The sequence below is a fragment of the Pundamilia nyererei genome, unplaced genomic scaffold (assembly GCF_000239375.1).
Source record: "Pundamilia nyererei isolate P.nyererei 1_Seehausen unplaced genomic scaffold, PunNye1.0 scaffold00019, whole genome shotgun sequence".
Lineage (NCBI taxonomy): Eukaryota > Metazoa > Chordata > Actinopteri > Cichliformes > Cichlidae > Pundamilia > Pundamilia nyererei.
The window spans coordinates 1914417-1928784 of record NW_005187420.1 but is presented as its reverse complement, the minus strand read 5'-3'; the positions used below and the strand labels follow the sequence as shown (position 1 = coordinate 1928784).

At 44.3% G+C, this 14368-nt stretch overlaps 1 protein-coding gene across 1 annotated transcript in view; it reads right to left on the bottom strand.

The window, feature by feature from the left end:
• Window positions 1-5239: 5239 nt before the first annotated feature.
• LOC102206054 (neural-cadherin-like) overlaps window positions 5240-14368 on the bottom strand; it is a 366907-nt gene continuing 357778 nt past the window's right edge. The window contains exons 38-39 of the mRNA XM_005726436.2: window positions 7483-7637; window positions 5240-6338 (exon numbers count right to left, since the gene is read on the bottom strand). Coding sequence (XP_005726493.2) covers window positions 5727-6338; window positions 7483-7637 — 767 coding nt within the window. The 3' untranslated portion in view covers window positions 5240-5726. The remainder of the gene's footprint in view (window positions 6339-7482; window positions 7638-14368) is intronic.

Genomic DNA, 14368 nt, shown 5'->3' with positions numbered 1-14368 from the left:
CAGGAGAAATGAGAGCACGTGAAAACATGAATTCTCAGTGATCTTCTTCATTTTCTTCTTTCACACCAAAGGCGAGGAGGTGACTGAAAGGCTGGAGCTGCGTAGGTAATTAGTGGTTGGACAATTAGCACCCTCCCTCCGTCCCTTCCCCTTCATCTCAGCTCAGTTTGCCTGTATTTGTACACTTGTTAATAAGGACCTCTGTCTTTGATAATCCACGCTCTCGCAGATGCGTGAGCACTCCTGCACACGGTTGTTGCAGGGCTTTTGAAAACACGGTGTTCGTTAAAGGCGAGGCCTCGTCGTGATGCATATCAATCGGATGAGCGGAACGAGAATGCTTGTTCCTCCCGCCTCCATATTGGATGTTTAATTTAGGCGATGTCTGATTGCTTTATTTGAGAGCGAAGTGATTCCATTAGGTTTGCCTAATAAGAGTCTAGTAATGTAATATTTTTTCAGCATTGTTAATTTCCATACATATTGGGTTTAGTAGCAGGCCGCTGCTGACTATGGTTTTCTTAGTGAAGAGGCGATGAAGGCGGTCATTAACCTGTACAGTCTGCTGTGGTTTAAAGTGGATGTTCGTGAAATACATGTAAGATGCTCACTAGACGGCTTTGTGCAACTAATGAACTTGTTTGGATCCAGGTTTAGTTTGAACAGTCTGTTTTTGGGACAAACGATCTGAAACCTGGCCTCGGCCCTGAACCGTGATGAGACCGTGAATGTTTGCTGAACAGGTCATGTTAGAGCAGCAGGCGGACAACTTTATTCTTGAAGGTCTTTCCACGTGATTTTAGAAGTCAAAGAACTTTAATCCCAATCTTAAAAAATCAAAGGAGATGTTGGGATTGCTCCCAGATGCAGGATTGGTTTTCATCTATTGGTCTGAAGCTAGATGAGATAAAATTATCATCTGTCGTAGATGAAACCCAAGCAGCACTCGCCTGAATCATAATCGTGCAGATATTTTGGAGCCTGAATGCGATTAGCATCCTTTGGCATTGGTGCTGTGATGCCATGATGACCCAAGTCACCCAAGGGTTGCTTGTTTGGGATGTTGTGCTATTTTAACCGTTTTATTTCTACATCCATCTCAGTAGTTTTTGGTGTTGAAGCTTCTTAAACAGCCACAAAATGTACAAAATAAATGAAATCTGAACTTTTTCAATCAAAGATGAAATTCAGTGCTGTCCAAAATCTGATCTCCTGGCTAAGAAGCTGCACGTTAAGCCACCTGCTTGTGCAAACTTTGCCCATCTTTGAGCTCACAGTCCAGTTTCTGAGTCCAGCTATTACTTTGACTGTTGCACCAGCTCACCAATGCCAAAGTAAACCTTGTGCACATTAGTTACCTCTTTTTAACTGGTGTAGTCCCAGCGCTCAAGCAGAGCCAGCTCTACCTTGAACAGAAGTGAACATCATTTAGCGTCATGGGTTCTCACTTTGGGAACTATTGTTGTTTTTGTGGAACCTGTTCTAGATTGAACGCCAGCATCACTTCTGTGAAAGAGAGGTGTGTGCGGCAGCAGCCTCTGGCAGAATTTAACTGACTGAGATGTTAATCTCCTGGCTATGTAATGATGTTGGTTGGGGATTGATCAGAAATGTCTCTGCCTTGCTGGAACCTGAATTAGAACAGTGTGGGAAATAACACTGGTTAGTGCTTGACGTGCTTGACCAGGTTAGGCTCTCATACCGAAACCTCAGCCCAGCTGGGAAGCATGGTAGAGGGAGCATCATGGTTTGGGATCGCTTTACCACCTCGGTAGCTGGACATCGAGCAGAGTGTCAGGCAGTTATGAGAGGATGGTTTGATCCCTTTGCCCGCACTCAGTCTTTGATTACTGCTGATTCAGCAAGGACACAGGGCCGCTCTGCTGTTCATGAAGACTCTGGCTGACATTTTCAACCCTTTATCTCCAGTTTGCCTAAGGACACATGCAAACTTTGTCTAAGGCAAGCACCTCCCCTTCATGCAGTATGACATTAAACGTGTCTTGGGTGGAGCAAACAACCCAAAAAGTACAGGAAACAGAAGTTCACATGAAACGAGGAGGAATGAAGTCTGCGCTTTGACACCGAATTAGTTTACTTTTAACGGCTGACATAAAAAGCAGATCTATTGTTTGACCTCTCTTCACCTTTTTTAAGACCAGATCCTGAAAGATGTTAAGATGAGACTGGACCTTAAAATTCATTAGTTGTAAAGAACATTTAAATACGTGAAATAACATTATAAGTTTGGGAATTTTTAAGAAACGTCTTTTGGCTTTGTCAAGGCAACATCACGCGATGTTACAAAGTGTTTTCTATCAGTTTGAGCCCTTGTGAACTCAGGTGATGTCATTTTCAGTTTTTGAGGGTTCAATTTTGGGACTGAGCCGAGTAGATCAACTAAAAGACTGAAGGAGAGTAGATTTCAGCTTTTGAAAGTCTGAGTCCTGACCTTAATTCAAGTGACGTGCTGCAAGTATGACCTGCACGCAGCATCCAGGATGTACCGATACCCTGGTAGGAGGACTTACTGTGTCTGATGGAAGCTGTTGCTGCTGAAGTCCCTAAAGTCAAGAGTTAACTTGTTTTCCAGCCTTTAGAGTTAGAATTACATTGAATAATCACTATTTGGATGAAGAACTTTTCTTCAGTAATAATTGGAGACATCCTGGTAATCCTAAAGTCCTCACATCATCTTCATTTAAAACAACATTGAACTCGTTCATTGTGGAAACAGTTTCTTTGTGTTTATTTGAAAAAAGAAAATACTGTAATATGTATCTGGGTGCCTTTTGGTCATTTTTCCTTTTTGCTTGGTGTTCCTTTAAAAAAAAAAAATCCACTAAAGTGATTCTGTGCTGTCATTTTCTACTGTAAAGCCACAAAAATCATCCAAACTTGTAAATGTTTACTCTGCCGTTAAGTCTTTCTCATGCCAGACACAATGCTGGTGGAGGGATACGTGAAGTTTCACATATTATTACGCAGTGTGTCAATAAAACTATTTCCCCCCAACAATGCTGTTTCCCTGTCAGTCACTCAAAGCCAGGAATATTTATTTTTCACATTTCAGTTCATCGGTTTCTCTTTACAGATGCAGTCACGATTCAGCACTGGTGCAAATGAATTTATTGAGGGGAGGAAAAGAAAGATCAAAGCAAATACAAAACACTTATATAACCGTCAAAAGCTGATCACCATCATGTTGATAAAAAATATGTTCGTTTGATTTCTTTTTTCTCTCTGAAGCGGCACATTTTAAATCTATGCTGCTCTTCTTGGCAAAAAAAAAAAGCAATAATTTGAATGTATCTATCTCTGTACTTACAAATGAGGTAAAAACATTGTTCACAACATGTCTGCACCCAGAACACAACACTGAAGAAGCCGTCGTATGCTACAAATGAATGGTGGGAAGTGAATCTCCGCTCCTTACAGCTGTAGTGAAGCATGAAGTGTGTGTGGGGCTCAGGCTCGGACGCTCTCCAGAGAGCAACATACAAGCATCACTCTGGAGGAACTCCCCACTGCCTGAAAGATAAGCCTGTCTTTTACTTTTAGGCATCATTGACTGGAAATGCTCTTATTTATGAAAGCTGCATTGTTGCCTCCGCTGCTCGGAAAGCGTTTGTCTGAAAAAGAAGCTGCAATGTGGGGATCGACTCCTCTGTCAACTCATTTCTTTTTTGGAAACTCCTCACATTCCTTTGGTTTTTCCAGCATGACAGCGGGCCATCAGCTCCTATTAGGATTAGTGGCCTGACATGTTTTCACACTCTACTACCCTTTGACTGCTCTCTGCCGACAGGCTCAGCTCTGCCAGCGTGAAGACAAATAGAAGGAAAAAAAGGCATGAAGGGAGCGCTGCTGATGCTGCTGCTTCCAGCAGAATCCAGCGGCTGAAACGCCAGAAGAAGCCACGCTGGAACTTTGGGGAGAATCGTAGGTTGTGGGGTCATGTGGGTGGGGGCACACGAATTTTTTAAGTTCATCCCATTTGCAGTGCAGCAAACTGTTATGCAGAAAACTGTTGCTTGCAGCATCTCTTCCCTCGGCGGCTCCCCCACAGGGCCGCTGTGCTCCGTGGTGCACTGGTGAGACATCTCTCCACAGGGCTGGGCTCCCTCCGCTTCACTCCCTTCCCTCATTTGCTCTCTGATTCAGCCCCCTACCCTGCAATCCTCTCTCTTGTTTTAAAAATGTGAAAGGAAGTGTGCCCTTTTTAGACTCTCGTTCGCTGCGTTATTATTATTATTTGCCTTTTTGTTCTTTTAAGACAAAGTGTTTAGTTTTTTGCAGAGCTGAGAGAGAGAGAGAGAGAAGCTGGAGGAATAATTCACAGTTTCGACATAAAAAAAACAAACAAAAGCACAATGACATGTTCCTGCAGCTCTCTTACCCACAATCCTCCTAATGTTTCAGCCAAGAAATATGTGCTAATTTAGCAAGACACAATAGATGGATGCGTGAGCTGCATATGGCACAGCTATCACAGCTCACAAGCATATATATATTTGTATATATATATATAATCCTTATAAATATCTCTTACCCTCTTCCCTCCATTTATGTTTATTGAGTAGTCACCTTGAAAGGCAGCTCTGTGTACTTTGTATTCTGCCGAGCATCTGTTAAAATAGTCTCTCGCAGCCGCCACATTTGGTATGCCAGAGGAACAGCGTGCACGGAACAGAGCAACAGAGCGAGCATTTCCTCCCTCCCGCAGTCCACACGTCCACTCGCATTTCTTTGTTACAAAGATGTTTGAATTTTTGTGCACCCTCCCCCGGGTGAGGAGGAACGAGCAGCGGCGGAGCGCAAATGAGAATAGGAAATCAAATGAAGACGCGGGCACGGTACTAAGTAGAAAGCTTGATGTCTTACAACCCATGGAGCGTTGAAACTTGAAACACCCAACCAATACAGAATTACTCAACCTAGCAAAAGACACATTACCAGAAAAAAAATCTCACCCTGGAAACCAGTGATGGTCGAAGCACTTCTTTTTGTTTTTTTTCTCATACAAACATTGACAGAAGCTGTTTACAGCCAGGCAGCGAGAACACGATGTGTCCACTACAGTGAAACTGCATTGGATGGGCTACTCAGTATGATCCACCTCATCTTCACTGTCTTATCGTGTAACAGTGTGAAATACATGACATTTATTTACAGAGCAGCAAGGTGCTAAAAATACATTTAGTGGCATTGATTTGCTCAGGTATATATATATGTATGTATTAAAAAACTCCTGGCCAAAACATTTTCATATTTTCTGCCTTCAGCTGGCAGCTCATCCACACACGAGGAAATTTGGGGTTTTAGTGTCTGTGACTGGAACAGATTTTTCCGACAGTGAAGCTAAGCTCCATCATGATGAGTAGCCCGAGTGCAGGCTGACGTTCTGAAGCATTTAACCTGACTTGTAGGTTTGATAACGTCTGCTCCTGCAAAATTGCCGTCCAAGGTAGAGTGAGTGCAGAGCGGCAGGCTCTTTTCATAGGGACACTTTCATCTGTCTCTTAGGCCCCCGCTTTGATTGACGGGTCTCATCATCCAGTAAATACAACACAGTTCGTGTCAGCTGTCAGCAAAGTGCTGCGCGTGGAGCGACTCTCTCTGTCGGCCAGTCTCTCGCTTTTCCAGCCTGAGTCGCCGCCAAGCGTCTGCTAATTGATTGTTTTGGGCGGCCCCGTTATCAGGGTCCAATCAGTTTGTGTTGGAGCTCAGAGGTCGCTGGCCTCGGCTCGCTCGTACAGCGCCCGAAGCTTCTCAAAGCGAGGCCCCCACTCCCCGAGCGTCTCCTCCCTCCTCGCCTCCACTCCCCCTTCTCCGCTGCTGCCTCCATCCAGCCCTGCTGAACTGAAGGAGCTGAGGGAGCCGGCAGGCGAGCCCCCACCCTCGGTGGAGAAGACCTGCAGGGAGTCAAAAGGTCCCGTGTCTGGATGCTGGTCAGCATCGCGGATTATCTCGCACAGGTAGCGGGCCAGATCCTGGCTGGAGAAGGACAGGGAACGACGGGCTAGCTGCGAGGGACGGGCCTGGCCCTGGGCCGGCAGCCTGGTGGGGGGGACGTCCCTGCGGAGACTGGTCGTTGTGGTGGCCGTGGAGGAAGTGGAAGCTGCAGAGGGAGGCAAGGTTGTGGAGCTGGTTGTCCGGCTCAGGGGGTCCAGCGGCTGGGAAGAGGGTGGGACGGGGGGCGCCTGGTGGAGGAGGTGATGGTGATGATGATGGTGGGGAGGAGGAGGGTGGTGCAAGGCTCTAGAGCGGCAGTACTGCACTGACTGGGCCGGGCTCGGCTGGAGGGACTTCTGCAGCTCTGCCATGTCGTAGGCATTCTGGTCTCACACACACACATTTACACAAAAGCAGATGAAAAGTCTGAGTTAGCACAGGAGCTGTAAAAACAGAGAGGGACTGATTGTCTGGGGGAGAAAGATGAGGCAGAAAAAAATGAAATGTGACAGTGAGAAAGCAGAAAAATGAAAAGAGAGCAGAAAAACAATCAGCTCGCCCCACAACGTTTACTGTGAATGTTCCACCTATTTAAGTTTCCAATCTGTCTCCATTTACTGTTGCAGAAAACTTGTAATTCGAAATATCTCTGTATGCATGTGAGAGACCAAGAAGAAGAAGAGCAAGATGAGGGACATTTCTCTCCCTCTCTCCACTGCAGACAGCTGCCATTACTTTGTCATGTAGCGCAGCAGCAGCCACTTTGGTACTAATGTGATTCCACCAGAACTGTAACCAGGGTGGCAGAGATGCAAAAAGATGTAGGAGGAGGAGGCGGCGGAAGAAATGATGCACAAGGAGGAGGCGTGGGTCGCTTTGTGAAACTGATTATGTGATGAGTGCTGTTTTTATTCCTCTAGAGCGATTTGAAACAAGACTCCAGAGAATTAACCACAGTGGCTGCTGTGTATAGGGGATCAGTACTGTGTGTGTGTGTTTGACTGCAGGTAACGGACAGAATCTTGAAGGTTTTGGGGTACTGATAAGGCCAGACAAGGATCTCTATATGAAAGTGTTTTTTTCCTCCTCTTTGTGTGTGTTTCAGCAATGATTTCAGCAGCCACATGTGTTTGTTGCGATCAAAGCTGTGATATTATGCAAGCTCTTAAGTACCGTTGAGTGCTTGTGGGTTACATTGGCTGGTGGAGAGGAGATAAGGATTTTGCGTGGGCCTAATTAAAACGCTAGCACACACACTGCAGGATTTTATTCCAAATTGAATTGACAGAATCCATTATAGAGCTCCTGCCATACATCCACTGCTAAGAATTTCCAAAATAAAAGTCTTTGAAATCAAAATTAAAACATCTCAACTTCAAGCAAGCACGTGGCGATGTAGCAGTTACATACTGAACATCACTTTTAACAGTTGCGTATGTGTGCACAAAGGTTTCTTTCTGATTTGCTTTGATAACTTTCACAGCAAAGGGTACAGTCTGCATGCATGTGAGCGTGCGAGGGGTGTACCTGGTCCTCCTCCCCACCGCCCTCCTCATCGTAGTTGAGGACGTTCTCCCGGATGTCCTCCCAGCCGTCGTGATGTGCCGAGACGTGGTAAACGCCCTCTTTCAGCCCTTTGTAGGACCTCCAGCGAGTGTAGAGGAAAATGCCCAGTAGCAGCACTGCAGTTGAGACAAGACGGTGTTGAAGGCATTAGCATTACAAATTGAATGATTAAAATCCTTCAATCAAGATATGCCCTCAGAGACAGGCGCTCTTGATGGAGATGGCCTTGAGCATCATTTGAGAAAAGTGCGAGCAGAGACGTGATACGTGTTAGGAATCAAGTGATGATGACGCTTCAGAGTTTGAGCTAACGAGTGTTCTGCTGCTGGTGTTTAACAAAATATATTTCAAGGACTGGCAAAAATCTCTGTGACAGTCAAAATCTTTCTCAAGATTGGCAAAAATGCCATGAGTGAGTTCGTGCATCCTTGGGAAACCTCGGGGGTGCAGAACAAAGTGAGATTAATGGGTTAGTGAGGTGGTTCTTCTCACCTGGCTAGATCACTATGGTTACCTGCTTCAGAGCAGGCTGCATGTTTATCATGATAAAAGCCTGATCTGCTGCTGAAAACGGTGATGAATTTGGCTGTTTGGTTGTTGAACTTTGGCCTTTCCGAGTTCGGGCATTGCATTCTCCTTCTGAAAAATTAGGCATATTTCATGAAAATATTTTCACACGAAAAATGTCTTTAAACAGAAACAAAGGAGGTCACATGACCAACTGAGCTAGAAGGCAGGTCAGCCTCTAGGCTGAGAAACAAACACCTCATAGGTCTTCAGGTGGCGCCTTCATTACAGGCAACAAAACACTACTCTCCGTGTCAACAGGGACGAGACGTTCCAGGTAGAGCTGCAAAGATTAGAGAGCGGCTAAGCGTGATGGACAGACAAATCAAAGTCTGGGTCAAAAAGAACATTTATGAGACGTAGAACAAATAAAAGATGCTGGACACCATCTGCCAAAGAAGTTGATTTGCTCAGAGTGAAAGGGATCTTAACCAAGCGAGGCTGTTTGTTTATCTCTTCATCCATTGGATGGATAACAACGTGGCCTTACTGATTTCCTCATAAAGCTGTTGTAGTAACAGCTGGACTGTACAGTGAGTAAGAAAATACCGTCAGACTAAACCAACTCACAGGAGGAGCTTCGAGAAGCAGATTACCTTAACAAGGTCCAAGGTAAGCACGGCTGCGATTGCTGAAACTATTCTTTGATGAAAAGGTTGAAGGACACAATTTTAATTTCCTCACCAATGTCTTGACCGTATTTTCTATTCGCTGAATGAAATAAAAATGCAATAGCTGACCCTTTCCCCCCCAGTGAATGCCGTACTTTATTTCATGGGCACGTTAATTTCATTTAATTTTTTTCTTTAACCACATTTTACAAACTCCCTGATTCTGCACCTCTGAGAAACTGGATCATTACAATCATATCAGTTACAGCGCTGACTCGAAGCGTCGCCTCTATCATGTTAAATAGTTATTAAGTATGAAACTAAACATCATATCAGTGGCTGACACATCTGGCCACAATCAGATTTTCAATTAAAGACTAATAAACATGTGAACCTAATTAAAATGCTAATTTAAAATTATTCACAACCTCATTCCTTTACATCTGCCAGTATCACTGTAGTTAGAGGTAATTATAGCCATGTGACTGACAGGCTTTGTAGACACTGAACATGCTTCGGATTATAGGCGGCTCACTTGGTGCTGACAGTGTTTGACTGTAAACGGCATTAAGAGGGTACTGATACTGGCCTCGATAATGGGAGGGAGGAAAATTAGCCGCCTGATGTCTTATTGGAATTAATTACACTCCCATTATTGACACATTTAACCTTGAAGGGAACCTACTATGCTTTTCTGTCATGATGGGTGCTCGTGAGCTCAGCCTACATAAAAATAATCCACAGACTGTATATAAAAGACAGACGTAATCACACTCACTGGTTTTAGCTTTCTGGTCTCTGGTCATTCGTGTTTTGGAACCAGAATTGATCACATTTAAGGTGTTAACACTGTAACATTTAATGCTGTTACACTGGACATTTTAACATGGCAGCTTATGGGAATTCACTTGCTTGAACAGCCCCTAGTGGCCAATAGAAGAACTGCATGTGCTGTCAGTTGTTCGTGCCTGTGCTTGAGGTACTGCCTGTAAACCACTGATTGTTAAACTGTGGAGTGGGCCCCAGAGCCACCACAGTCAGGGTCAGGCTTCCAGTTATCCAATTCAACCTGTCCCAGCTGGTATTGGTGGACCAGTCAGGGTACATCCTGGAATGGGCGCCTGTCTATCACAGGGCCAACACAGTCACATACAGCCTATTTCTAATCACAAATGAACTTAAACAGCATTTTTTGGACTGTGTGAGGAGGCCAGAGAGAACCTGCACCGACACAGGAAGAACATCACAACCCCGCCCAGAAAGGTGGATTCCGACCCAGCACCTTGTCGTGAGGTGACGGTCCTGCTATCGTGCTGTAAAATTTGCACTTCTAAGTAAAATTCAACGTATGCCGCGTTTCACTGTAGACCCTTTTTTTATTGTTGATATTGGATGAAAACTGTGGGCTGTGACCTTTCTCTGGCTTCTGACGAGGAGCATGCCAGAACAAGTTTGAAACTAATGCTGTAAGCCAGAAACACAGGCTGTCCTAAATATCCCGGGCATGCCTGCCAGATACCATAGCTATGAGAACATCAACCCCACCCACCTGCTGTTTGACCCTTTTGTTTATGAGGGGCAGCCAATTAGCTAGTGGGCTTAAAGGGAGGGGCGCTGAAAGGGCTCGTTTCACGCAGAGAGCGAACTGAGCAGCTTCACCTGGGCCCGGTCAAAGATAAATAAAGATTATTATGAACTGGGTGACACACACACACACACACACACACACACACGGATTTTCAACTCAAACAGTCTCTGCGTCTTTCTCACTGTAGTGTTGCTGTGACCTTTTCAAATGTCTAACAAATCCCCCGTATGTTGTCTCATACCTATCACCTCTCGCCTTTGATAATACTACTCTAAGCCTCTCCATAATATTAACCTGCTTTACACCCACACAAACGCTTTAATTTTTTCCCTTTAATTCAGCTGCACTTCCCGCCACTCTCAAATCAAACAACCGAATCAAAACACATGTTTCCTGCAAAAGAGGCAACTTGTAGAATCTGGAGTGCAGCGTTTAAATAATATTTAATAATTTACAAGCAGACGTCATTAACTGAGTGAATTACTCACAGAGACATATGCTATCTTCAAATCTGCTTCTCTTTTTTCAAAAGCAGCAGAAAGCTGTGTTTAATCACATTTGAGAACAGCAGCAATCACATACAACAACTGGCAGCATTATAAATACCCAAGCTGCTCAAATCCGATTAATCCGAGGTAAGACACGAGCGTGAAAAATCTGGAATCTTAAACAACTCAAACACATCTGAACGTGCACGGTCTCTTCTTCTGCATCAACCCCTGCGTTTTAACTCTGAATGTCTTTCTCTTACATCATAACTAAAACCCAGCAGCCACTGCATCATGTAAGCACACCAACAGAAAGCACTCAAACGCTCTGTGAATTGATAACACCCCATTAAACAGCCCACCCTCTGACAACTCTGTAAGAGTAAATTCACTCAGCCAGAAACCAGCTGCACAGTACGAGAGGAAAAATCAATATTCATTTACTGTCATCTTGTCCCCCCTCACCACAACTCCAGCGCCTGGCAGATATATAAGACGAAATTGTTTCAAGAGATTTGCTGTTTCATTTTAAGATGGGCGTTATGGCTTTTAATGGCGAGTGAACAAGAACAAGGGGAAAGGGGCTAAAAGAAAAAAGACTTTTGTTTCAGGAGAGCCCACGTGTGTCTGACTGCTGCAGTGGCTGCTTTCATGTTCGAGAGACAGTGAACTGGCAAAAACAAGGTCACAGGTTCAGTCCCCCTGCCCTGACTGCAATGAGCCTCATTTACTGTGAGGTGCCCTGAGCTTCCCCAAGACAGAAACAATAAATGAGTCGAAACAATGTGGAGAAGCAGCTGGTCCAGCAGCCCGGAGGTGCCCAGAGCCAATGAGATTACACGGCTGGAGGATTTAAGGCCATTGAGAGGAAAATGCACAATAGCAAGAGCCAGGACAAAATAATAGATAGTGTTTTTAAAGATTTACAATATAAGGGTGCCCTGTGGACTCTGACCACCTGTGGCACAGCAGCACGGTGGAGCTATGCTTCAATTCAATGCAATTTAATTCAATTCTGTTCTATTTATACAGCGTCAAATCAGAGCAACGGTCACTCCGAGCCTTTATTTTGTAAGATAAAGACTCCACCATAATACATTGAAAAGAGCAAGTACTGGTGACGGTGGGAAGGAAAAACTCCGTTTTTAACAAGAAGAAACCTCTTACAGAACCAGGCTGAACATCTCCCCTTCAAGGTAGACTCCTGGTGCATATCTGCAATGTGTTTGGTGCTGCAGCTTTTTCAGATAGTTCCCTGGAAGTCCTGTTTTGAACACTTGTGCTTTGAGCCCAAAAGCTGAAATGTAACTTTGGGGTAACGGCAAAGTTGCAGGCAGCCAATTCTGAAAGCTGACCTTGTAGTGAGAGATGCTTTTGTTCTTGTGGACCTAAAACATTTACTTTTAATGCACTGAGGGGGCCACACAGGGGTGGGCTGTGGAACCCTGGTGGCAGGAAGTTTTTGGAAAGAGGAAAAAACATATTTTTGCACAGATGGACATCAGAATTGCAACGTAAAAAGAAAAAAGATGTCCTTTTATAGAATACCATCATGGAAGTAGACCTTTGAAGCCAAACACAAACATTTCCAGGTACAGACATTTAAACAGGCACTCGTGGCTCAAGAGTTGGGAGTTCACCTTGTAATCGGAAGGTTGCCGGTTTGAGCCCTGGCTTGGACAGTCTCGGTCGTTGTGTCCTTGGGCGAGACACTTCACCCGTTGCCTACTGGTGGTGGTCAGAGGGCCCGGTGGCGCCAGTGTCCGGCAGCCTCGCCTCTGTCAGTGTGCCCCAGGGTGGCTGTGGCTACAATGTAGCTGCCATCACCAGTGTGAATGGGTGGATGACTGGTTGTGTAAAGCGCTTTGGGGTCCATAGGGACTAGTAAAGCGCTATATAAATACAGACCATTTACTCTCTCTGCTGTGCATTTTCCACTTTCCAAGGTTTCACTTCACCGTTTATCACACACACAAAAGCAGAGTCAGTATTGCAGTTAATAAAGATAAATACACCAACTGCAAGGCTGGCATTTTATATATATTTTTATATAACCAACATTAGTTTGGTAGTAGAAGCAGAATGTAAACAAAGCAGAGCTCATAGATACTTTGACGACAACATCAATCAATATTAATGGGAGCATTTTATAAACGATTGGGGCATATGATGGTATTATATCTGTGAAATGACATTTACTTTATACTATGACTAAACACAGCCCTTTATATCTTGAGATACCCTGGGTGTTACAATGTAACGACAGAGGATGCATTTGTGAAGCCCAGAACTACCTAATGCTTCATTATGTAGCCAGGAAATGTTCTGGAAACATTCCTCAAAGATTTTGCTCCACATTAACATGACAGCATCACAAATGTGGCCCAGACCTGTTGGCTGTACTTCCATGATGTGAATCTCCTGCTCCACCACATCCCAAAGCAGTGGTTCTTAACCTGGGTTCGATCGAACCCTTGGGGTTCGGCGAGTCGGTCTCAGGGGTTCGGCAGAGCCTCCACCGTGACATGCACGGCTCATTTTGTGCACCAGTAAAAACATATCTATGTCTTGAATTTGAAAAAAATCCTATTTTATTTTTCACTAAAGAGGGGTTCAGTGACTGCGCATATGAAAGTGGTGGGGTTCGGTACCTCCAACAAGGTTAAGAACCACTGTCCCAAAGGTTCTCCATTCAATTGAGATTTGGTGACTGCAGAGGTCATTTGATAAATGTTGCCTTCCTATTAGCGTAAAGCATCGTCCTCTGACATCAACGAGACATTTCCACTCAGAGAACTGCTGCCCACTGGTTATTTTCTTTCTGATATACTCAGAATCTAGCACCAACAACCACACCATATTTAAAGTTGCCTAAGTCATCTTTTCCCCTCATTCTGATACTCAGTTTAACCTTGTTGCCTAGATGCTAAATTGCATTGTGTTGCTACCATGAAATGGGTGGATTATATATATATAAATATAGATAAATACAAAAAGAAAACAACCTTGAGCACAGTCCTAAACTTTGTGCTGGGACCAGCTCCCATCGCCTGTGATGATCGTCTGTCAGATGATTTCTCTGCACACGTTAGAGGACCATGCTGAAATTGGCAGTGCATTGGACTGCAAGTGATCCAAGTGTAGTAAGACAGCTAAACGGGGTCCAGCGTTACAGAAGGAGATGACCTTGAAAAAGAAATTTGCTTGTTATGGTTACTCACAGTGTACTGCCTCTTTTTCCAACCCCCACATTTTCAGAGGCTTTAAGGCTTTTAAACAGTGAGCGGTTAATGAACGACTAGAAATCCAGTTTCACTGAGTTACACGTACATTTGTGCAGGCTAACCAACGCTTCATTAAGCATTTCTTTTTCCCACAGCACAAAAGAAAAGATGTGACAAAGCACACAAAGAAATGTGATCCTAAGCTGACGTGAGATTGCTGTGCTCCACCGCATGAATCAATATCCTTCGCATTATGGCACAGGCCTATACGAAGAGAAATACAACCTCTATAGACTGAAGCAAATAATCTGGAAATATAAGAGGTGTGTTACTGCTTAGTTTATGACGGTGGAGTTTATGCCTTTATGT